This window comes from Capsicum annuum, chromosome 1 (assembly GCF_002878395.1).
Source record: "Capsicum annuum cultivar UCD-10X-F1 chromosome 1, UCD10Xv1.1, whole genome shotgun sequence".
Taxonomy (NCBI): domain Eukaryota; kingdom Viridiplantae; phylum Streptophyta; class Magnoliopsida; order Solanales; family Solanaceae; genus Capsicum; species Capsicum annuum.
Window position 1 is genome coordinate 155298041 of NC_061111.1, and position 24303 is coordinate 155322343.

The 24303-nt window shown below is 35.8% G+C and overlaps 2 protein-coding genes across 5 annotated transcripts; one reads left to right on the forward strand and one right to left on the reverse strand.

The window, feature by feature from the left end:
- Positions 1–2761: 2761 nt before the first annotated feature.
- Positions 2762–3552, forward strand: LOC107840217 (40S ribosomal protein S16). Its single transcript, XM_016684010.2, has one exon. It carries the CDS (start codon positions 2899–2901, stop codon positions 3349–3351), a length of 453 nt encoding a protein of 150 aa, XP_016539496.1. The 5' UTR covers positions 2762–2898; the 3' UTR covers positions 3352–3552.
- Positions 3553–7954: 4402 nt separating this feature from the next.
- On the reverse strand, positions 7955–23550 carry LOC107840229 (CSC1-like protein At3g54510). 4 transcript variants are annotated; one of them, XM_016684038.2, is made up of 10 exons: positions 23055–23550; positions 17485–17625; positions 15862–15925; positions 14880–15092; positions 13913–14104; positions 12780–13078; positions 11802–12081; positions 11293–11571; positions 10276–10509; positions 7955–8391 (listed from the first exon to the last, which is right to left on the reverse strand). In XM_016684038.2, exons 1-10 carry the CDS (start codon positions 23345–23347, stop codon positions 8323–8325), a joined length of 2064 nt encoding a protein of 687 aa, XP_016539524.1. In that variant the 5' UTR covers positions 23348–23550; the 3' UTR covers positions 7955–8322. The 4 variants fall into 4 exon arrangements, with proteins under 4 accessions (XP_016539524.1, XP_016539516.1, XP_047254229.1 ...); XM_016684030.2 differs by having other exon boundaries at positions 7955–8365; positions 23055–23547; XM_047398273.1 differs by lacking the exon at positions 17485–17625.
- Positions 23551–24303: the final 753 nt, after the last annotated feature.

Consider the following 24303-nt stretch of genomic DNA (forward strand, 5'->3'; position numbering starts at 1 on the left):
GCAAATCTGGAAAAAATAAATTAAAATTGAATCTAAAAACCAAGTAAAATCAGTGAAAAATTTAAAATTGAAGCAAAATCAATGAAAAAAATTAAAGATGACTGGGGTGCGGGGGTGGGGAGGGGGTGCGGGGTCTTTGAAGTAGATAAAGAGGGGGAAGAAGACTGACGGGGTGGGGGTGGCGGGATGGGTGGGCTATTTGATGAAAAAACTGGTGGGATGGGGGTGAGGTGGGGTGGGGGAGGGGTAGTGGGTGGGGGAGGAATATTTGAAGAAGAAAAATGGTGGGGTGGGTGGGGGTGGTGGGTGGGTGGGGTATTTGAAGAAGAAGACTAGTGGGGTGGGTAGGTTAGGGGAAGGGGGTATTTTTTTATTTAAATTAATTATTTGAATAAAAATGATACATGTCTACATTTTATTCGTCATCTTCCAGCTCATCGAAGCGTGTAACACACACACGTAGTATTATTTTGTTGACTCAGTAAAAGGTGCCAAAATGACCCACTTTAGGGCTACTTGAGGTGCCAAAAGTGAGCGACATCCACTTGAGATGCCTAAGTGAAAGATCGCGCGTACTTAAGAGGCCTGGCGATGGGTTAGGCCAATATTATATAACTTTTGATCATATCATGCAACCCATAAACATAAATAATTGAATCTAAAGATACTGTTTAAAGAGATTTTCATCATCATATTATAGAAATTTCAACACTTTAACACACATAATTGAAGAAAAATATATATATATAAAACTTTTAATATTTTTATACATGAATGGTTTTAAATCAAAATCTTGAATTCTTTAAATACGATTGATTGCAAAATTTCAAATGTCATATCATGCAACCCATAAACATACATGATTGAATCTAAACCCATAAACATACATGATTGAATCTAACGTTATTGTTTCAAGAGATTTTCATCATGCAACAACAAATAAAGTAAATACATAATTACCCGCTGATCTTGTCCGAGATTTTCAAAAAGATACCTAAACTTTAACTTCGACCTATTACCCCACGATTCTTCTTTATTCCATTGCAAATACGCCATTTTGGACCGCTGCGTATATACACGCTCCACTGGCGCGTGAAAGGGCTCAAATTTATCTTTTTTGACCAATAAAAAGCTGCCACGTGTAAATAACTAATATATAATTTATATTCTTTTTTTTTAAATTAATATTTATTTTCTTTTTTAATTTTTCCCCCCCCCCCCCCCCCCCAACTCACCATTTCTTCTTCAACACAATGTCACCATTAAAGCTCTGTTGAAGCTTCTTTTTTTTTTTTTTTAAAAGCATATCATTAAAGCTCCATTTGCAATTAAATCATATCATTTAACTATCCACCATTTCTTCTTCATCACAATGTCTTCTTCAACACCATTAAAGCTCTTCAACACCATTAAAGCTCCATTGAAGCTTTATTTTCTTTAAATCATTTCATTAAAACTCTATTTTGTAGTAAATCATATCATTTAACTATCTTTAAAACTCAATTTAACCATAAAACTATTTTTTGAAGTGGTTTGAACAAAAGAAAACAAAAAAAATTAAATGGAAATTGCTAATTGAGTGGGGGATTAGAGGGTTTAGGGGGAGGTGCTGACGGGGTAGGGGTGTTGGATGGGGGGTGGGGGTGCTGAATGGGGGGAGGGTGGAGGGGAGCTGCTGGACGTGAGGAAGGGGTTGCTGGATGGGGTGGGGTGGGGGAAGAGGGGGTGGGGTGGGTGATAAATTAAATAAAAAGAAAAAATTTATTAAAATAAATAAATAAAATATGAAATTAAATATATTTAACACGTGGTAGCACCTGATTGGTACGTATATTCACTTTCTTTGTTGTGACTGAAGTTCTGCGAAAAATAGTGTATTTGCAATGGATTAAGTAGGAATCGTGGGGTAATAGGTCGAATTTAAAGTTTAGGTGTTTTTTTAAAAAAGTTGGCCAACATCAGGGAGGTATTTATGTATTTACTCCAACAAATATTATATAACTTTTGATCATATCATGCAATCCATAAACATACACAATTGAATCTAAAGTTACTGTTTCAAGATTTATAAAATTTTTATCACTTTAACATTACATAATTGAAGAAAATATATATACAAAAACTTTAATATTTTTATCCGTGAATGATTTTAAATAAAAATTTTGAATTCTTTAAATACGATTGAATGCAAAATTTTAAACCGGTAAATAATTTAACATAGCTGAGGAATCTCATCTTGCTTCCATGATATATCATAATTGAATGCAAATTATCACAATTCATAATTGTATGTCTTGTTTTCTGATTTTTCTGCATATTGAAGAACCTTTTCTTTCAATAAAAATTCTCAAAAGATGTATAAAACAAAAATAACTTATGAAATCTTTTTACTGAAATAATATAATTTTGTAGGAAAAAAAATAACGAATGTGTTTGAAGATGAAACATAAATCGGGGTGTTTTAAAAAAGAGAGAAAAAATGATAAAAGAGAAATTTTGGGGATGTGGTTAGTATCAAATATTAACGGGAAAATTACCTAAATAAATTTATTAGATTGTTTATTGCAACTTATAGCAAAACTTTTTAATTTTCAAGTTATAGCAACTTTCATTAAAAATAAATTAATAAAATATATTTTCATTTTTTTTAAAATCGTATCAAAAATAAAAAATAGTGTTTTAATATAATTAAACAGCAATATTCCTTCCTATAAAATACCTACTATTTAATATTGTAATTGAACCTTATATATTGGGCTTTCGCCCATATATTTCATTGAAGCCCAAATTGAAAAGCTACTCAAAGCCCATAGTTATTCACTTCATACAAAACCCTAACCACACTCATTCCGCCTCTCTCCCTACCGTTTTCGCCCTCTCATTCACAATCCCCCCAAAATGCAGAAGGCAGAAGCAACACCAGCTGCGGCAGAATCCGTCCAATGCTTCGGTCGCAAGAAGACAGCAGTAGCTGTCACTCACTGCAAGCGCGGCCGCGGTTTGATCAAAATCAACGGTGTTCCAATCGAGCTTGTTCAACCTGAAATCCTCCGTTACAAAGCCTTTGAACCTATTCTCCTCTTAGGCCGTCACCGTTTCGCTGGAGTCGACATGCGTATCCGTGTTAAAGGTGGTGGACATACTTCTCAGATCTATGCTATTCGTCAGTCCATTGCCAAAGCGCTTGTTGCCTTTTACCAGAAGTTTGTTGATGAGCAGCAGAAGAAGGAGATTAAGGATATTTTGATTAGGTATGATAGGACTTTGCTTGTTGCTGATCCCAGAAGATGTGAGCCCAAGAAGTTTGGTGGTCGTGGTGCTCGTTCTAGGTTCCAGAAATCTTACCGTTGATTTCCAGATGAATGACTTACTGTTTTGGTTGCCGTCTACGGTAATGGAGTTTATGTTTTGTTAGTTTTGTTTAAAGACCGATTTGGTTGGGAGATTTTGGATTAATTTTGCTGTGTTTGTCCCTTTTTTATGCTGAAACTTATACAGTGATGCTTATGATATTGTTAGTTTTGGATTATCATTAATTGCTTTATGTTTTCAGTTGTTTTTTCTTCTTTCAATGGTGATGCAATTCTTGTTTGCAAGATTTACTTGTATATGTTGTGCTCAATTTACAGTTGCTTCAGGGGTCGTTTGGTAGCTGTTTAGAGAGTAATACATGAATTAGTTATCAGAGAATCTATATATTATTTTATGCAGCGATTTGTTGTTCGACCCTTTATATGCAGAGATTCTCTCATAACTTGTACATGTATTTGCATAACTCAGCTGCAAACCATTTATCAAACAACCCGTTAATGTTTGGCCTTTTGTATAAGTTAACCCATAGCGCTCCTTTCACATATTTGAGTAATATATGATGGTTGGGTGACCACTAAAATCGAATCTGACATGAGTTGTCATGCCACTTCCAATTTATTGTCTGGACTAAAACTAGGAAGTTGGACAATTTCAGTTCCGAATTTAGGTTTGGCTAGTTCCCAACCTCTGACCTTTAGGCTGGAAAACTGCTAATGCTAACTTCAGAGATAAGTGTCTGAAGTTCCAATTGCTCAGACAGTATACCAACTGCAGACTTTTGAGTTTATGCTTAGGCTCGGCTTGTGCAACCTTAGACCTTTGGGCAGGAAGTTTGTCTAGTATAACTTAGTTGAACGTTGAAAGTTTGAGCTGCACGAACAATGTTCCTACTTCAGACATTTCGGTTTGACGTTAGGCTTGGCTTGTTCCCAACTTCATAACCTTTGAGTGGAAGACGTGCCAAGCTTAATTCTAGACTCCATTGTTTAAAGTTTGATCAGTACACACATTTGCCAACTTAAGATAATCTGGGTATGAAATTAGATTTGACAACTCCAACTTCAAGCCTGTGTTTAAACTTAGGACTTCTGGCATGTATTTTTGATATCTGGAACTTCAAATTCACGATTCACTTGTCTTTGTTAATCACAGTCGACTGAGGCAATTTAACATTATATGAATAAGAAACTTTGGTTATTATCTGAATATGGGTCCTATATATGGTTATTTTCAAGTAAGTTTTTCGAAGTATGATTAAATTTGTTCAAAATAAGCATGTATACGTGGTTCATCATTTCTCATACCTGAAATATATTGGATAAATGCACATGACTCAGTAATAGATACTGCATGGGACTAACAAAAACGAAAATCCTTGTATAGGACTCAAGTATAACATGATACAATACATTGTCAGCAATCACAAAGATTAAAATGACAAAGGGAAAAGCAAAAAAAAAAAAACACAGTGTAGTGACCAATAGGGATAAATAGGTAAAAATCATGTGGTTGGAAGCCACAAGTTTAGTTGGAAGTAGGAGGTGAATTTGTAGGAATAATATTTGGAATTGCGGGTATGTTTGACCAATAGGATAAATAGGTAAAAATCATGTCGTTGGAAGCCACAAGTTTAGTGGAAGTAGGAGGTGAATTTGTAGGAATAATATTTGGAATTGTGGGTATGTTTGACCAATAGGATAAATAGGTAAAAATCATGTGGTTGGAAGCCACAAGTTTAGTTGGAAGTAGGAGGTGAATTTGTAGGAATAATATTTGGAATTGCGGGTATGTTTGGGAGTGATGGCATGTTGGGCAGAGGAATGCTGGCAGGCATTGGTGGCAGAGTCATCTTTGGAATAGTAGAAGGCAATGTAGGCAAAGAAGGTAAAGGTGTATTAGTTGTTGGAAGTGATGGCAATGTGGCTGCAGTTGGAAAGTTTGGAATAGCTGGTAATTGTGGCACTGTGCAATGAGGGGATTGTAGGCAAGTTGGGAAGTTGCAGTAGGCTATGAGCAGCATGACTTGTGCTGATACTTGATATGGACAATAGTGGTATCATCAAGAAGAAGAGTATTGGGCAGTTACTGGAAGGGGCCATTGCTATATAATTTGCTAAATTGTTTTTATTACAAGGAAATGAAGGTGTTTTTTGAATTGATGAGATTGGTTATCAAGAAAGAGGGATATATAGGGAAAGTTTTTGAGGGAGTCCTAGGATTTGGGTGAGGTGTTGGGTGAGGAAGCATAGACTTTAAAATTCTTGATACTCTGTTGTTAGTTAGCCTTCCCAATTTTTTTGTTTTAGGAACATACATATGATCTTATGAGTGGAGATGTTTTCTGAAAGTAGTTATACATAGATAAAGATTGGATCAACCATATTTGGTGGACAATTCATTCAAATTGATTAAATCATTTCTTAATGTTTTAAAAGTAATAGTATTCTCTATTGGTTGGCACCATGACATTAGGAGGATACATGCCTAAAGGTAATTAAATCTAGGAAGGTGAACTAACAATTCATTGAGTTCTCGTGCTTCTACACCAACGCATCTCATATAGTTCAGCCATAGTCTTCAACCTCTATCCCTATATAATACCCTCTTAATGATCAATCTCCCTCAAATTAAAACAGAACTTCCAACTTCAATTTCTTCGTTTTATTGAAACAAAGTAATATTTGTCAAATTGGCACAATGGCTGCTTTCAACAATTGCTCAGTCCTCTTATATTGATCATAGCATTATTGTCCACATCAAGCGTTACCACAAGTCATGCTGCTCGTAGCCTACTACAACTTCCAAACATGCCTACAATCCCCTCATTGCCTCAGCCGACAGTGCCACAATTGCCTACTATTCCAAACTTGCCAACAGCAGCCACATTGCCACCATTGCCAATTGTTGCATCTTTGCCAACGCTCCCAACAGCTTCTCCATTGCCGCCTTTGCCTACATTGCCCTCTGTTCCGAAGATGACTCTACCTCCATTGCCTGCCAATATTCCTCTACCCAATATCCCGTCATTTCCGAACTTTCCCACAATTCCAACATTTTCTCCTCCATCCAACTGATCTTACGGCTTCCAATGCCTCACCATATTGTCTCTACCGTTTGATGTTTGCTCTTCCTATATTTTTTGTCATCTTAATGTTTTTGATTCGTATTGATGTATCCTATTATTTTTACCCTCCAGAAAAGGTTTGTATTCATCAGGGTGATGCAGTGTACTACTATTAATTTGCTTGTATTCATTCGTCCAATTCTTAATTCCTGATTTTAAGACCAACCACTCGTATACATTTTACTTCAAACAAATTGCATAGGGTAAAAACTAAGAAGTTCGCAAAATTTTCGCATGCAAGTTGCATATAATCTAGATATTGTAACCGGTAAAACACTTACCCGCATCGGGTGTGTGTTCACGCGAAACCAATACTATTTAGCATGGCTAATTAATTTAATGAAGTAAAAATATATATTTATTAACTATGATTAAATAAATGAAAAATATATGTTAATCAACTATGATTAAGTAAATGGGTTTAAGGGCATGGCCTAGTGGTTCAATAAAGTGGGGTTGAGTGACATGAGGTCTCGGGTTTAATTCCTAACAAAGACAGATTAGGTGATTTTTTTTCATCTATTCTAGCTTTGGTGGACAGAGTTGTTTGGTACCTATTGCTGGCAGATATTCGATGGAATTAGTTGAGGTGCGCGTAAGTCGGTTCAGACATCACAATTATTAAAAAAAGTTATGATTAAGTTAATGAACTCTATATTCAAACACATAATATATATGTAGTAGCCTGGTGTAAATTCTTAGTGCGGGTAAGTCTGTGATCGTCGAAGAAAACGGTTGAAATGAAGAAACTATATAGGAATGTTACCATAGGAAGCGACCTAAATAGAAGAGTAAAGATTTCATGTGTTTGAATATAGATGTCTTTTTGTTCAACCATCATTATTGACATATACTTTTACTTCGTGTTAAATTACTTAAACTCATTGTATTGATTTGGAAAAATAACCTATGGGAATAAATTTTTACCGTTGGAGTGTTTACACTAAATAAATAAATGTATAATATATATTTGTACACACACTTGTAGCAATTAATCATGATTAATTAATACATATGTTTGCTACATCAAATCGCTCCAGCATAGTAGAGTTGATTTGAATTAAATCTAAACACTGTACAAATAAGTATTTACCCGTTACAATTAAATGAGAATACATCCAAGAAAAATGAAAAGACATGACCCTCTTTAGTGTTTTCTTTTAATTCTCTATTTACATATTTCTTCTTTCAATAAAAGATGTAAAAATAGTTCATCGGCCTAATTTTTTTTGGAATGTGAGTATGAAATGGAGACAAAACGAGAACGTTGGCTTTTGATGCACTTGTTCATTCGTATATCATGAAGGTATTACGAAAGATTGCCCTCTTCTGATATTCATCCATCGTAAGATATGTTGCAACCCGATTCATCAGGTCTTTCTAGGTCTAACATCGCATATAAAGGACTGAATATTAGCTGATTGATTCATTGAGACTGATACAAATGTTAGAATTGAACAAAAAATAAAATTGGGGAAGGAACACCTATGGTATCGGGTACATGTATTGGTAACACGATAAAAGAAAAAACAAATTCTAATAGCAATTTTGTCCATCCGATACAAATATGATGGCCTTAGCAATGATGAGCCATGTCAACGAAACAAAACAACACCAAAAAAAGTTGGTATACATGACTACGAGCAGATTAGCTCTCCTGCATGTAATTTGACAATGTGATGTCGACACAAACACTCCCTAACAAAATTGTCAGACATCAGAGCACAGGCAACGTGGGAGAAAGATGAAAGGAGGAACGGCAACATGTTCGTTCTATGTTGGAGATAGAAATGGCTTGGTGGAGCTCGTTCCTTCTAGCCCGAGGTCCAAGGGTTGCAAACATGGAGGAGAATAAGCATCAAGAGCCTTCCGGACATTCTCCTCCATCAATCCATCCTTCTTGTCAAGTTCATCATTGTTTTTTGCATCCTGACGACACAGTACCATAACATCAGCTGAAGAACCAAAGAAAATCATGAGAATTTTTCCATGATACAAAGCAAGAGTTAACGTTAGGACTTAGGACCAACAGTTATAATGACTAAATGTATTGGTTAAGCATACGAAGAGCAACAACATCAAGTTGATATCTATCCTAGTGACCCTTGGTCGACATTCTCCAGAATGATATCCACCATTAAAATTGTGATCAGTGAAGCAACTTAGCCTTAGATGAACATTAAACTTAACATGCAATATTGATAGGACAAATTTTCATTTATAGAGACACCTAGCGTCCCAATTGCTTTTACCTCATTATGCAATTTTTTGCTTAATCTATACAATCTTAGTTTTTACCAAAACAAAAGAAAAAAATAATTGGCAGAGGAGGAGACTGCAGGAGGATTTGAGCCTAGCCTCTCGGTATTAGCAATACTTGGGCGAACACCCCGGCCTCCCAAAACAGCCTGACATACATTGCTCATTTTTTCGAGGGACGGGATATATCTACCTAAAAAATACATGGCTTGGTAAATCTTTTCTTGTCAAAGAAGAAGTGCTCAGAGACTTTCTAGCAGATTAATTCAATGGAACTACCAAAAGAAACTACGGTGACACATAATTGAGGTTTACCTCACAAACAAAGTGCAACACATGTTGTAATGACTGAGCAGACAGAATGATAAGTTACTCAGATAAGCAAAACAAAAATAACCAGGCAAATGTTACAAATACAGGGAACAATCAAAAGAGATTGGGACACAACATCGAGTTTACTCTTACAAATGGTCTCTCTAGGATGCTGTTTCAACCACTTTCATCTTAAAGTGATTGGTGCTTTGTAACCTTGGGTTTCTCAGTGGAGTGCTACTGCAATATGCTACCAGTAATGGTTACATATATCTCGTACAAATACTAACCAAGAAAAGCTCATCTGTGCCTAACAAACGCTCCTCTGTGGAGCGAGGAGAGGGAGGAAATGACCTAATTACCACCCTTCTCAGATGAGTTAAAAAGTAATATATACCTGGTGCATTAGATTTGACTGTCTAGCATCAGGCTAGTTGTTTGCTTTGCTAAAGAAGATTAGTCCTGGCATTTGTCAGCTTTAAAATCACCCAAAACACCATGCAGCATCAACAGTTAATAAAATTGAAGTGTAAATATCAACATATCTTATACATTATTCATACATTAAATTTTAATGTGCTTATTTTAGATTTGAATTCAATTAAGCCCTCTCAACGACACAATGGTACCTCAAATATCTAAAACATACACTTCCTCTAAGTGGACCTCTTATTTAGTGCAACCATGAAAGTAAAGGGCTGAACTCTTCATTTCTAAGTAAAGGAGGCGAAAATGGAAAATGTTTTGTTCAATGTATTTTATCTTTCTTCTGATGATATATATGTTATTCAAAAAACAAAGCTCGAAGAAAAATAGGTAGAAACTTTAAGAACTAAAGATGGTTCTCAATGATTCAGAGGTTTACTAGAGCCCTTCTTTACTCCAAGGTAAAGGGTGAATCGCCTCGACAAATAGAAAACAAGCATAATAAGAGAACCTTGACGTCCCTTGGATGTGAGAGAAGTTAGAAAAATCATTTTTCCAGTTTTGACCCGCATTCTTAATGAACACAACTTTCCACAAGGTCTAAAATCTAGATCATTTTTCCCATCGTGATCTACATCCTTAATGAACACAACTTTTCCACAGGCTCCAAGCGAAAAATAGATGGAATAGGATGTAGCTAAGTGCTGACCCACAAATACAAACAAAATTACTCTGCAGTGTGTTCTTTATGAGACTTTGATCTGCTTCCCTGGAGTTCTTCTTTTAAGGGGGAGGAGAGGGAAGCGGAAGTTCTGGAAGGTATCAATGAACGGAGTAGTTACCTGGATTGAGACATGATTGAAAGTAGGAAGAAACCGCATCTTGCAATATTCGTTAAAGAGAATAGTGACAACCATGAGAGGGATAACGGAGAAGGAAGCTGAAGGCTTAGCTTTCAGTCCAAAAAGACCGATCATTGTGACTTGCATAAGTATGATCGCAACTATAATGTAGTGATGAACGTAAGGCCAATACAGACCACATGTCTCGTATGTAGTTATATATACATCTTCAATCTGCATCACAAATAACATCCACATTATACATTATCCTCCATAGTTATTCTAAAATATTTGAACTAACTTGAAATACAGAAGCACAAAATAAAGTATATTAATATACACTTTACATCAACAGTATATTTACTGGTGATAACAATGTAGTTTAAGAGGTGTAAAAAGATGAATGTAATAACAACTAATTAGGAAACTAAGATTGTAGCAATCCCCTTAACAGAAGAAACCTAGTTACTAAGGATAAGGACTATCACCATTTCTCAAAATGAAAAAGAATGAAAAAACCTCAGTGAATATTAGGGCCTGTAATACTCGATGGTTTTGATAAGGAAGTCCAATAAAACACAAAAAGTTCATCTGCTTTGTATTATTATCACTGGTTCAGGTGTAATATAGCAGGTAAAGCACAGAATCTGCTAAATATCCGAAGAAAAAGTAAAAATGAGCACTTAAAAGTTCATTAATCTAAAACGTTATTCCATATGATTGTAGATTTGCATCTATGCCCAAATCACCCACGAGTGTAACGAGACATATTATCAAGGACACGACGGTGGACACAAGAAAATGTTAAATAAGTTGTTCATAGTTGGGTGGTTGCTGCTTCTTTTTTTCTTTCCTGATCCATGTTGGGTTTAGCCCAAGTCTTTGACTAGTTAAGGACACCTAACTCAAACCAAAGACATGTACAAACTACATTTACACATGCTCAAAGTAATGTGGATCAGGCTTATAGGCAGATTCATTCTTAACACACAAATATTGCATATAGAGAAACTTCACCTGGTTGATGAACACTGCATATCCAAGCAGGAAGTAGCCTACTAGAAATGGAAGAAGCAAAGGTGAGACCACCGCGTAAACAATCCCAATCAGCATGCAGAGAGCAACAAAAGGAACAATTCTATAATAAGGTAGTGAATAAACATAAGGACGTTTCTTCTTTCCACGGTCCCACGTGTGAGATTTAAGAGCATCCCAGAGAAGTAATCCTGGCTGAAGTATCTCTAAAGAGAATCCTGCCAGCCCATTTGTCAGGATGTACGTCACGAAGAAATCTGCCTGAAAGAACAAAAGAAGAATGTAAATGCGACAATTAATCATCCACATTTCAAGTAGAATATATTGACTATGACAGGCCTATCGGTTCTTTAATAGGCTACAGTCGGGTAAAAATTAAAGCACTATCTGAAAGCGTGTAGCCACCCCTTTCGCCAATGAGACATTAAATATTCTGACGCAGGATAAAAATAGATATTAAATGAAAAGAGAGGAGCCAACATGTTTTGCACCTGAGCAGAGACAGCACTAGCTAGACGGTTGGGAATATCCTTGGGATGAGAGAAAGATTCGCCGATTTGATCTAGTAAAGATCCTGACAACAAGCTTAGAAAAAATACATTCCCTACCAGGAAGTAGAACACCAGGTTGCATGCATTTATATCCTTCTTACTCCGCGAGATATAACCAGCTAATCTTGCCAGTCCAATCATGGCAAATGGAACAATGTATATGAAACCATTAAGAATGGCACTAGGAAGATATCCCGTGACGACGGACCTTAACCCCGGTCTGCCACAATATTTCAAACGGATTGAAGATTAGCAACCAGCTGCAAAAGCTTTCAACTAAAAGAACTACTGTACCTACTGTAACTAGGAGGATTCAGTAACTACCCCTGCTACCTCAACCCTTTCTCCCCACAAAGAGAAAAATGAAAACAAAGGAGGAAAGACAAAACAATCTATCTAATTTGAAAAGAAAGAGGAGAAGATAGACAAAAAACAAATGATCCACTAAAGAACAAAGACAATTTTGTCCAGAACTCCATCACTGCATTTTCCAATCTTCAGTCAAAGTACGGAACAACTTTGATGTGAAACGAGCTACTCCCTCCATCCCAAAAGAATGGTGTTTTATTATCCATTTTAGAAAAAAAAAAAGAGGAGAGAGAGAGAATGGTGTTTTATTACTGTTCGGTGAATCAAACTCTTAAACATTTGAAATATCTTGATAACAAAAGTTTGATTTAAAGTATTTTTATGTAGCTTCAAATTAAGTAAATTTTTCCAAAATTATTAAGGAACTGATGCCAATTTCATACTGAAATTACAAGTGCCGATCTGTCATATTCTCTTCCCCACTTCTTTTCGCGAGAAGGGAAGACTTCAAAATACTAACTGTGCTTGGAGAGTATGAGATATTACATGATGAAACATTTTATGTTCGAGAAATTAAAGGCTGAAATAATGAAGAGATGAAGTCTGTACATCAAGTCCACAGCCATCGCAGGAGGAAACCATTTCTTCAGGCGATCATATTTGGCAATTCCTTGAACAGCTGTGACTGGTAACACGAAGAAGATGGTAAGTAGTGATGCTGCAACAAGTATCACTATCCTGTACAGTGGCAAATGACGATATTGAATTGCCAAATTTTGCCAGATCACGTCTCTTGGTTCTGGAGCCACTTCAGTGATCCAGAGGAGTGGATTTGTGTGCTGTTGAGATTGAGCAGCTAGAACAGCGCCCCATCGTGAATTAAATGCAACAAAAGCCACAGGTAATTCCTAAGCAATAAAAATATAGTCAAATCTAAATCAACTGTTCAACTGTTAAGATAACATTAGAGAATCATTTCACAACAAAGTTATAAGATAACAAACAAATCCTCAAGCACTTCCTTAGATCTCCATACACAATCTCAACAGCACACAGATGGCTGTCAGTATACAATATTTTCCTCACTCCTATTAAGATGGAAAACTCATCAAATGACATGGACATATACCTCAAAATGTTGGCAAATCACGGTGGCTAATTCATACGAGATCAAAATTGCAACAGAAAAACTGAGGCATTGCAAATGTTTCCAGGCCCATCTTCACAAGTGGCAAGCAAAAAGAGAGAATTTCCTGAACAAGCAAATCCTTTTTTATATCAACCAATCAATCCAACCATGCTTCAACCTCAAACTAGTTGGATGGGACATGAACCATCTTTATCAATTCCGTTCTATTCAAAAACATTTCATTCCAACAAAGTAATTTGTCCTGTAAGGCAATATAAGAGTTTTCTAAAACTAGAAGTTCTCTAAATCTCACACTTATGCCTTCAACCAGAATAATAAAAGACTCCTCGGCGTACGCCAGACCTAAATGTAAACGTAATAACAACTAACCCTTAACCAGAAGGATAGTATCACTACTTTACCCCAGTTTATAAGCTAACGACGAGGGCTCTTTGATAGCGCATATTATGAGAGTACACCACACAGACTGAACAAAAAAGCTTCAGGGAACCAGAGAAAGTATATCTGAAAGGGAAAAATGAAACATGCTAGAAAAATATTCTGAATTGCAGTACCGTTATTACCATCACAGACTTTTGCAGTGAATACCAACCTTCTGCTCAATCGTCATCCTGCATTGTATATGCCTTATTTCACGACCAAGGGTTTGAAGCATGTCCTCCAGCTGCTCTATTTTAGCATCATATTTCCATGCACCAGATACAGATGAGTTTCTACCATGTTTCTTAGTAGAAGAAAGATGCCTCAGGTCCTCAATCTTTTTTGTGAGAGACTTTGCCTGGCACTAGGATCCATACCATCTGTCAGTATCATGATGAGGGTAAAAAGTACAAAGTTTGAACCACGGAGAAATAAATTTTACTAGAGGTACTGATGATATTCACATCTTATCAACATGAAAGCAGACACCTATTTTCATATCCTCACCCCTTGTCTTCAATGAATATCATAAATCTATGTACTACAAGTTCTCTTTGCTAATCACAGAAGCATGCTGGATATATGATTATATCTGGATATCAATGATGCTATAAGGGACACATTCCTTTACAAGGGTTAACTTGGAATTCTGAGTGACATTTTACTATATACCAGTCATACAGTTCTAGTAAATTAATGCCAGCCTTCCAAATTTAATGTTGTGACATGACTTGATAGGATAACTGTGACACAAATAACGTTAACTAATTCATGTTGGCCGGAAAGAATATCAAATACGGAGCCCGTCACTCAACTTTGTATTCTTGCAATATTGTGAGTGTCTTAACTGTTTGAAGAGAGAAAGGGGAAGAACAATAAAACATTTGACTATTCAGTCATGCAGGACCAATGAAGCAGGAAAAGAACAATAAACTCTTTCATTTTAGAATAGCGGATATTATCTAGATAAACCATAAAAGAAACTACAACTAGTAAGAAATAAAGCAATACTTCTGCCTGCAACTTATTTGTAAGTAACCAATACAAAACCATCTAATGGATTCCAAATTTAAGGTGCGTAGTCAACTTTCTTTAATAAGGTAAATAACTTGAATGCACCAAGTATAATATGTCCTTACTAGTAGATTATCCAAAAGCTTCGAATCATATAAAATTTCAGAAGACTGATATGAATATGGATGATGTTTGGAAAAAAAGTGGTCTACGTTGCATCCACGAGTTTGGTGCTCACTGCAAAGTGGAATTTCTCGAACCAGAATGGTGAATTGATGAGGTTCATGCCTTCTGTTACATATCTGCTGAATCCTTTTGATAAAAATGTCATTGTACTCCTGAAGAGGCCATGGGACATAAAATATTCATGTCATACAACTTTATGGATTATATCCATGCAAAAAAACCCCAAAAAATTAAAAAATCCAGTTGAAACAGTAGTATTTCATGATCCAATAACTGTTTTTCCATTAAAAAAAAAAATTCACCAATTCACAGGTATAAACAATTCCAAGTTGGACAGATCGCCAACTAGAAGCAATTTTTTATATATGATCAGAAAAAATTATTGAAAAGAAATAAGATCACTAATTAGATATTACACCCTCCGTTACAATATGTTTGTCTTACTTTCCTTTTTAGTCCGTTTAAAAAAGAATGTCTCTTTCCCTTTTTGACAACTCTTTATTTCTAACTTTTCATATGTCCATGTTTAAGACCATAAGATTAAAGAGCATTTTGGGTACATCTTATTTATCTCTAGTCTAAGACCACAAGATTAAAAAATCTTTTTTTACTTTCTTAATCTCTGTGCGAAGTCGAAACAAGACAAACTAATTGAAAAAACGGAGGGAGTATCATATTACTGCAAAAGAGAATTTGAATAACAAAAAGAAGCTATGAAACCATTACATCTACCTTTTTACATAAAACTCTCGGCCACACCCACTAGGACTGACTATCATTCTCTTTACACTATCTTTGAAAGGCAAAAGCAGACTCCCATTAGAGACAACAAACTTTTTCAACTATCACAATTTATCAACAACATTAAGAAGCTCAAAACTAGTGTAAAGCATGACTTCAAGAGTAAATGCTAGCCATTACCTTGTAAAGAAGGTACATTCCATAAAACGAGACGAAGCACAAGAAAGAAAAATGCACCCAAAGCCTGTGAATGACAGAACAAATGCAAAATGAGTCCATTTTATAAGAACTCAGCAATCCAACCATGCAACAAAGTTCATTTAAATACGAGACAAGAATGAAGATGGCTATCGGATATGAAATTTGATGCTATCTGAACGACTAAATAACAGAACAAGAAAATTTATAGAACTATGTTACATTAAAAAGATTTTTTAAACAAAGCATTTTTACAGTCAATTCATGCTACAAAGGTTATTCACATGCTTGCACACAGAATAGCAGTGACCATGGATTCAAATCTGAAAAACACAAGAAGTGGCTTGTTTCATGGTCAGTGGCCAAAGAGACATGTTAACACGGAAATCTTCAGTGAAGAGTCATCATTTTGTGCAGGAGGTCTCTCTTCTGTGGAAACGAACTGAAAATGTAATTAAGTTTTAGGCATAGCCGAAGTTTACCCATCTAAAATCATCAATTTGAGCAGCATACACGGTTAGTTTTGTTTGTTTGTTCGATATGGTCATAAGCGAAAAAAAGAAATAGCTTTAATTAGTTTGATTTGGTAATTAAGCAAATAATAAAAGAACAAACAAATGAAAAATCATTATGAGTTGCACGGGTTGGGTTATGAGTCAATGTTTAGAGGAAAGTGATTCGCGCATCTTTGACCCAAGCAAGCTTTAGGTGGATTATAAATCAATTTGTTTATTAACTCGACCCATTTAAATACGTTCAAGTTTTGCCCATCCATCCATTTGACACCCCTATAGTGTAAGGGCTGAGACTTTGCAACTCTTCGTTAAGCAAACATGGGTTACAAGACTCAAATTTGTTTCTACCTTAAACTAACTAGCCTGAATTCCTTAGCTAGATGGCTAAATGCTTCTCCGATCTAAATGATAACAAAACTTAGTTCTTGATTCCTTCCTTAACCATATAAAGAAGCCAAGTGACTTGGTTCTTTAATATCTCTGGTACACTTCATTCTCTTTCTCCAGGGTCTCTTTTAGTTGCTCTCCCAAACCTAAAAACTTGGCTCAATTTCCAATAGCCAAAATGAACTTGAAATATGTTCATATAGCTGGACGTTCAGATATCTTACGAGAAAGATACCGGGTATATGGGAGTCAAGAAAGGGGTGCTAAAGATCACTTTGCAAAACATTCCCCCTATTGTTCAAACATGTAGCCCCTTAAGGTTCTTGTCTGAAGTCTTCTAGACAACACAACAACATCATACGGAACTATCTACCTCAGTTATACCAACCTTACTGCTTCCCATTCTGGCATTAATTTAACTCTAAAACATATCAAAATTCAAACAGGACTCTTCAAAAGCACATCTGGATTGTAATAATCATTTCAAAATCTAAACAATCATACACAACAGCTGTCCATTTTTTGTTACAAGAAATGAACTCATCAGTTGTATCAGCAACTTAACATTCAACACCCAAAAGAATTGTGCGATTTTGAACCGGTCATAGGACTGATAAACCAGGTTGTAGATAGCACTTAGCATAGGTGAGATGACATGTTATCTGCATCACTTGTGGAAATGAGCAAGTGTTAAGAACATAACCTGTCAGAGCCTCTGCTGATATTAGATATTGTGAAAGCATCCATGGAATGAGAGCTCATATTTGGTCCATTACTCCCAGTATAATTTAGTGGGAGAAGTACCAGAAGCCCAACTATAGAACAAACAAGAAAGAATCTGATCCTGAGGAATGGTTCCAAGCAGAAATGTGAGTTTAATCCTTGCATGTCACTAAAGATGATTAAACTAGGCATAAGTTTATATGAGAAAGTGTTAGACGTTCACATGTCACATAATCAATTATCCTCCTTCACCTTTCAAGACCCGTACTTCTCTACTGTGTGTCATTCTCTAACCACAAACACCATTGCTTTTAGAGGAAAGATCAACTTACGGAGACTTACTTTATAAAGAACCTTATACCTAGAACTGTTCTCCATGCATGACACAACATGACATTGGTGAAGGAAAATCGTTGTTTGAAGTTGTTAAAGCTAAGACAGTAATAATCCTCCAGAGATGAAGATTATTATAAATCAAATTCAACACAGTGTAAGTTGCACGTGGAGGATAAAATGAGAAATTACTTGAAATGGTTTGATCTGGTCCAACGTGGACTGCGAGATGTAGCGGTCTATAGGTGTGAAACCATGATAGTTGAAGGTATTAAACAGGGTACTAGGTATAAAAAAATAAAGTTATCCTGAAAGAGGTCCATAGGTGATAGTTCAAAGGTGACGAGACATACAAAAATAAAATTGTCTAGAAGGACCACAATCTCTAGGAGTCGATATAGCCTTCACGAAAATAAACACAATGGAAAAAGAAACCTATGTTGGCGCTGCCAATTAGTTGAGATTAAGGCTTAGTCTTGTAGGTGCAATCACATTGGTCTAATATTTGTTTCTGTATCTTTTTAATATTCTTGCCGGGAATTTGTAGACGTTGAAAACTTCTAGAGTCAGAGAAACTTAGTTTATTGAATAACACCATGTGAGGGGTCTAAATGGAAAGAAAGGATTCATAGTGTCGACCACAACTAGCCTGCAATTCAGGGTTTAGTTGTTGCGGTTATTATACTATCTTAATAGTCTAGCTAGTGCAATTAAACTAGAACACATTAATTGAGTTGAAAAGGCTATAAGAAAAGACAACTATATTTGCATGGTCTTCAACTTCATTATCATAATTTTTGTCCTCTCAAAATATGTTTACTAGACAAATTAAGTTTTCTCAATACTACACTCCTTTCATATGGTATCAAGGATCAATAATGAGAATCTACAACAAAAAGCTGCAAGACCTAACAAAAAAGAAAATGATATTCTCTCCTTTCCATTTATGTGGAACAATTGGAATTTCGAGAGTCAACCAAGTTTTTCTTTGAAATTTCTTTATATACTTTTTAAATATTTTAAGTTGTTGAAAATATGTAGGAATAGATATTTTTAGTAGTTTTTAATTATTAGAATCCTATGTGATTTAGGAATTAGTTATCCCTTTATTATTTGAATAGGAATTAGTTATCCCAATTTAAATTGGAGTGTAGTTAGCAAGTTAGCTATAAATATATGTTTTGAGTTATTACTAAGATAATTTCCTTTGACAATACTATTGCCGTATTTATTTTTCTCTCCAAATCTTTCTCTGTTATTTCTTCAATTTCAAAGCTAAAAACCAACAATTGGTATCAAAGCCTATTTTCTTGAGAGATCTGTGAGAGATGAATTCTGAAAACAATTTTTCCCAAATAGCTCCTCCTGTCTTTGATGGTGAGAATTACCATCTTTGGGCAGTAAGAATGGAGACTTATCTTGAGGCTTTAGATCTTTGGGAGGCTGTGGAAAAGAATTATGAGATTCTTCCGCTGCCCGATAATCCCACAGTAGCCCAGATCAAAAGCCAACAGGAAAAGAAAATTAGAAAATCAAAGGCAAAAGCAACTTTATTTGCTAGTCTGTCTCCAATAATTTTCATGAGAATTATGACCCTTAAATCACCAAAATAAATTTGGGATTATCTGAAGGAAGAATATACCGAAGATAAAGAATACTAGGCATGAAGGTGTTGAATATAATAAGGGAATTCGAATTGCAAAAGATGAAGAAATCTGAGACTGTCAAAGAGTACTCAGACCGACTTCTTAGCATTGTTAACAAGGTAAGATTGCTTGGCACAAAATTTAAAGATTCAAGAATTTTTGAAAAAATTCCGGTTACTGCGCCTGAAAGATACGAAGTATCAATAATTTTGTCCAATAATTTTGGAAAACACAAAAGACTTGTCAAAGATTACCTTGACAGAATTGTTAAATACGTTGCAGGCGCAAGAGCAAAGTAGGCTTATGAGACAGGATGGTATGGTTGAAGGAGCTTCGGCGGCCAACCACAAGACTCAAAGCAAGGGTAATAATTACCTACCTTGCTAGCACCGTGGCAAAATAGGTCATCCTCCATTTAAATGTTGGAAGAGACCAGATGCAAAATATAAGATCTGCAATTAACTTGACCATGAAGCTGTTATTTGCAAAAACAAATATCAAGAAGATGAAGCAGATGCCCAAGTCATCAAAGAAGAAGAAGAAGATCACTTATTTGTGGCAACATATTCTTCAACCAAGAAGAAGAAGAAGATCACTTATTTGTGGCAACATATTCTTCAACCAAGAAATCTAATTTTTGAACGATTGACAGTGGTTGTACAAACCACATGACACATGACAAAACTCTTTTCAAAGAGTTTCTGTCTTTGAAAAATAAGAAAGTCAGAATTGGGAATGGTGACTATATTCCTACAGAAGGAAAAGAGAATATTGCAATCAAAACAATTTCAGAAGATGCACACAAGCCTCGCAAGAACAAAGATGAATTGACAGATTTATTCAAGAGGTCAAATTCAACCGAAGCCGAGACAATTTCTGATCCAAGGAGGAGTGTTGAAAATGTCTCAGAAATAAAGTAGGAATAAATATTTTTAGTAGTTTTTAATTATTAAAGTCCTATGTGACTTAGGAATTAGTTATCCCTTTATTATTTAAATAGGAATTAGTTAAACCAATTTAAATTGGAGTGTAGTAAAAAGCTTAGCTATAAATATATATTTTGAGTTATTAATAAAATAATTCCCTTTGACAATACTATTGCCGTATTTATTTTTCTCTCCAACTCTTTCTCTGTCATTTCTCCAATTTCAAAGCTAAAAACCAACATAAGTTTTTAATTAGTGTCATTTATAGTAATTCTACATGTTTCCAATTATATGAATTTGGATTTAAAAACTCAAAGCTTCTATGGAGGTTAAAGGTGTAACTGTGGCGTACATTAGAGTGATCAAAGACATGTATGATGGAGCCAAAACTTGGATAAAGACATCGGGTGGCAACTCAGAGTATTTCCCAGTTGGGACGGGATTGCACCATGGATCAACTCTCAAACCTATTTTTAGTTGCCTCAAGTGTTGGATGAATTGATACGACGCATCCAAGGTGAGGTGCCATGGTGTATGTCATAGGGGTGATCATAAATACTGGAAAACCGAATCGAACCAAACTAAATTCGGTTTTGATTTTTTTTCTTTCGACAATTCGGTTCTTTGGTTCGGTGTTCAGTGCACCAAAGAACCGAACTTTTATTTATTTATTTTTATTAAAAAAAATTACATTTAGCTCATATTTTGCCCAAAACTTTTCAAGACCAAACCCATAAGGTACTTTCTGTTCCAGCTTGAGCCATTGTTACAGAGGTTACCAGTTCTTCGTTACCAGTTATGGTAATTCCATTCTAATTTTTCTCGAGACCGCATAAATTTAACTGCTAGTTTTTCTTTTTCTTAATTTTCTATGTAAGTGTTAGTTTCAGAAGTTCATCAGGAACTTAATATTATTGTTTGCTAGACTAACATGACTATGAAGAATCATCATTTGATTAATCAGTTTATAGTAAATGAATACAGAGGATTATATCATAGTTCAGGCTATGGCTTTTCTCTTCTAGGTTGTTAATGTTTGACACAATTTAATATGTTATCTTATCCTAGTTTATTGTGGATTTTTCCTCTCATCTCTAACAAGACAACGAAGACGCATCATTTGATTACTGGTTATTTTTTCGAGAGTTAGTAAATTTAAATGTTTTTTTTTTAAATCTCTTATACGTTGATTTGGTCCTCATTTTATTTCTCATTCTCACCGAAAAACCTTTTTAGAGACACTGAACCATACTGAACCGAACCCGAGTTGAAAAAAATGTGCATACTTTTCCAAAATCAAAGATCAGAGAGCCGGGCTGAAATTTGATAAAATCGAACCGAAGAACCGAATGCTCACCCCTATTATGTTATTTGCCGATGACATAGTTCCAATTGATGGGACTCGTAGAGGAGTTAATGATAAGAAGGACGCATAAAGACATACTTTGTAGTGTAAAGGGTTTAGGCTGAATAGAACCAAGACCAAGTGTTTGTAGTTCAAGTTCAGTAACGTAACACAAAAGGCTAGTATGGAAGTAAATCTTGTCAGTCTTGATACACAGGGAGTCCTAAAGAGAGAGAGTTTCAATTATCTTGGTTCCATTATTCAAAGTGATGGTGAGATCGAATATGATATCACACACCATATTGGTGTTGGGTGGATGAAATGGAGGCTTGCATCCGATGCCTTCTGCGATAAGAAGGTGCCGCCAAAACTTAAGAGGTAAGTTCTATAGAGTGGTGGTTAAACCTGCCATGTTGCATGGGGCAAAGTTTGTCCAGTTAAGAATTCTCATATTCAGAAGATGGAAGTTATAGAGATGAGGATGTTACAATGGATACATGACCACACTAGAAAGGATAAAATTAGATTTGAAAATATTTGGACAAGGTGGGAGCGGCCTCAGTGGAAGACAAGATGAGAAAAGCAAGACTAAGTTTGAGTATGTGGAGCGAGATGCATAGGGTAGTTCAATGTAGAGCAGTGAGAGGTTGACTTTGGATGGGTAGAGGTAGGTCAAAGAAGTATTGAAGAGAGGTGATTATACATGACACGACACAGTTCGAGCTTACTGAGGACAGGACCTTAGATACGAGGATGTGGAGAAGATGGATTAGGGCGGAGGGCATGACCTTAGATACGAGGATGTGGAGAAGATGGATTAGGGCAGAGGATTAGTAGATAATTGATAGTTATCTCGTTTATACCTTTCCCCACTAGTAAGGTCGTAGTGTTATTAGGGAGTTTCTTGGCCTTTACTGTTTCATGTAAGTTTGTTGTAGTTACATTTCTTTTTTCAGTATGCTTTGATATAATCTTTATAGTATTTTGAGATGGCTTCTTTACTTGTGTTTATTCTTTTTCTTGAGTCGAGGGTCTTTCGACCTACCTGGGTAGGTATAAAGTCTGCATACACATCTCTACCCTCCCCAAAGCCCACTTGTGCCACTTGTGAATTCACACTGCGTAGGTTGTTGTAGTTGTTCTATATATGTCCAAATTCAAACTCGGGGTTTAGAAGTTTGAATCACCAAATTTGCAAAGTGTAACACATAAATTGAGACCGAGGAGAAACCGTAAATAATACAATCCACACACATATATATATCTGAGTACTAATCAGTCTGGTAATTTGACAACTTACCCGAATTTGAAGATTCTAACGAAAACGAGTACATCAAGGCCAGAATTGTGGAGAATCTCCTCCTCAGTAACCCGAACTGCACGAAAAATCCAGTCGACCTCCGGAACCAACCGCCACAAATTAAAAGAACGGTGGTGCGAATCAGGAACGTCACGGTGGCCTAAGGAGAGGCGTCGAGCATAATAGATAGGAGAATAGAAAGGCTGTTTTTTGAGTAAAGAGAAAAGAGAAAGAATGAAGACAGCTAAACCAATGTTAATGCCTGCTGATACCACTAAACTCTCTATATTCATTTTTTTTCTCTAAATTTTTCTCTTAATATTTCCTTTTCATTTCTTCTCTTCGTATTCTTTTTTGCTGCGCTGAGTAGTTGGAGGAAGTAAGCATGTGCGCGTGAGTAGTAAGAGGGAGGGCTGGAGGTGGCAGTATCCATGAATACGTGGCAGATGTGGAGAGATGGACGTAAACACCATGCATAACTGCCTGTTATTCGAGACTATCTGGGTGCACAAAGACCTCGTAAACAATAACTACGCATAAGTACGCTTGCCGTCATTAAATCAGAGAAAATTGAAGGAGAGTTATCTTTTTTAGACTTTATTTGTTTGCATTTAATGAAAATTAAATTTGAATGATTCAGACTTTATATTAGTAAGTTCAGATTTAAGATCATTAAATATATTTATTTTTATTAAAATTTTAGTTTTTAATTGGTCTGATTAGGTCTTAATTGTTTAGATCTGAAATCAAATTTTAATATCATTAAGAGATATTTTTGTGTTAAATAATATTCACCACTATTTTATCCACAATTACCAATCTCTATCACTACCACCTCTGTCACCACCACCATTATCAACCACCACCCACCATCACCAATCATCACCATCAACCGTCACCACCAACCATTTCCACCATCACAACCACCATTGACAATCAATATTGCTTTCAACCACTATAGTCAGTCCATTATTCTAATTATATCCACCGGTACCACCATCCCAACACTAACACCAATTCCAACTCCAACACCATCATCAACCACTACCAACCAATCCCTATCAACCAACTCATCTATCACAACTAGTACCACCGCTAATTATCATTACTACATCATCAACCTCCACACATTCTTTGACCACCATCACCATTATTGTCACCGCTATCGCCACCTCTACCACCACTTCAACCAATACCATTACTACAATCTATTCTACTAAAACCATCTACACTGTCACAGCTAATAGTG

What these genes read in the sequence shown, in the direction of transcription:
- LOC107840217 (XM_016684010.2), top strand. Translation starts at nt 2,899, where the DNA reads ATGCAGAAGGCAGAAGCAACACCAGCTGCGGCAGAATCCGTCCAATGC.
- LOC107840229 (XM_016684030.2), bottom strand. Translation starts at nt 23,347, where the DNA reads ATGAATATAGAGAGTTTAGTGGTATCAGCAGGCATTAACATTGGTTTA. An exon ending in GTTAGAATCTTCAAATTCGG is followed by an intron (nt 17,626 to 23,054) that starts GTAAGTTGTCAA and finishes ACCATTCCTCAG; the next exon opens with GATCAGATTCTTTCTTGTTT. An exon ending in TCAATCATGTCTCAATCCAG is followed by an intron (nt 8,366 to 10,275) that starts GTAACTACTCCG and finishes CTGTGTCGTCAG; the next exon opens with GATGCAAAAAACAATGATGA.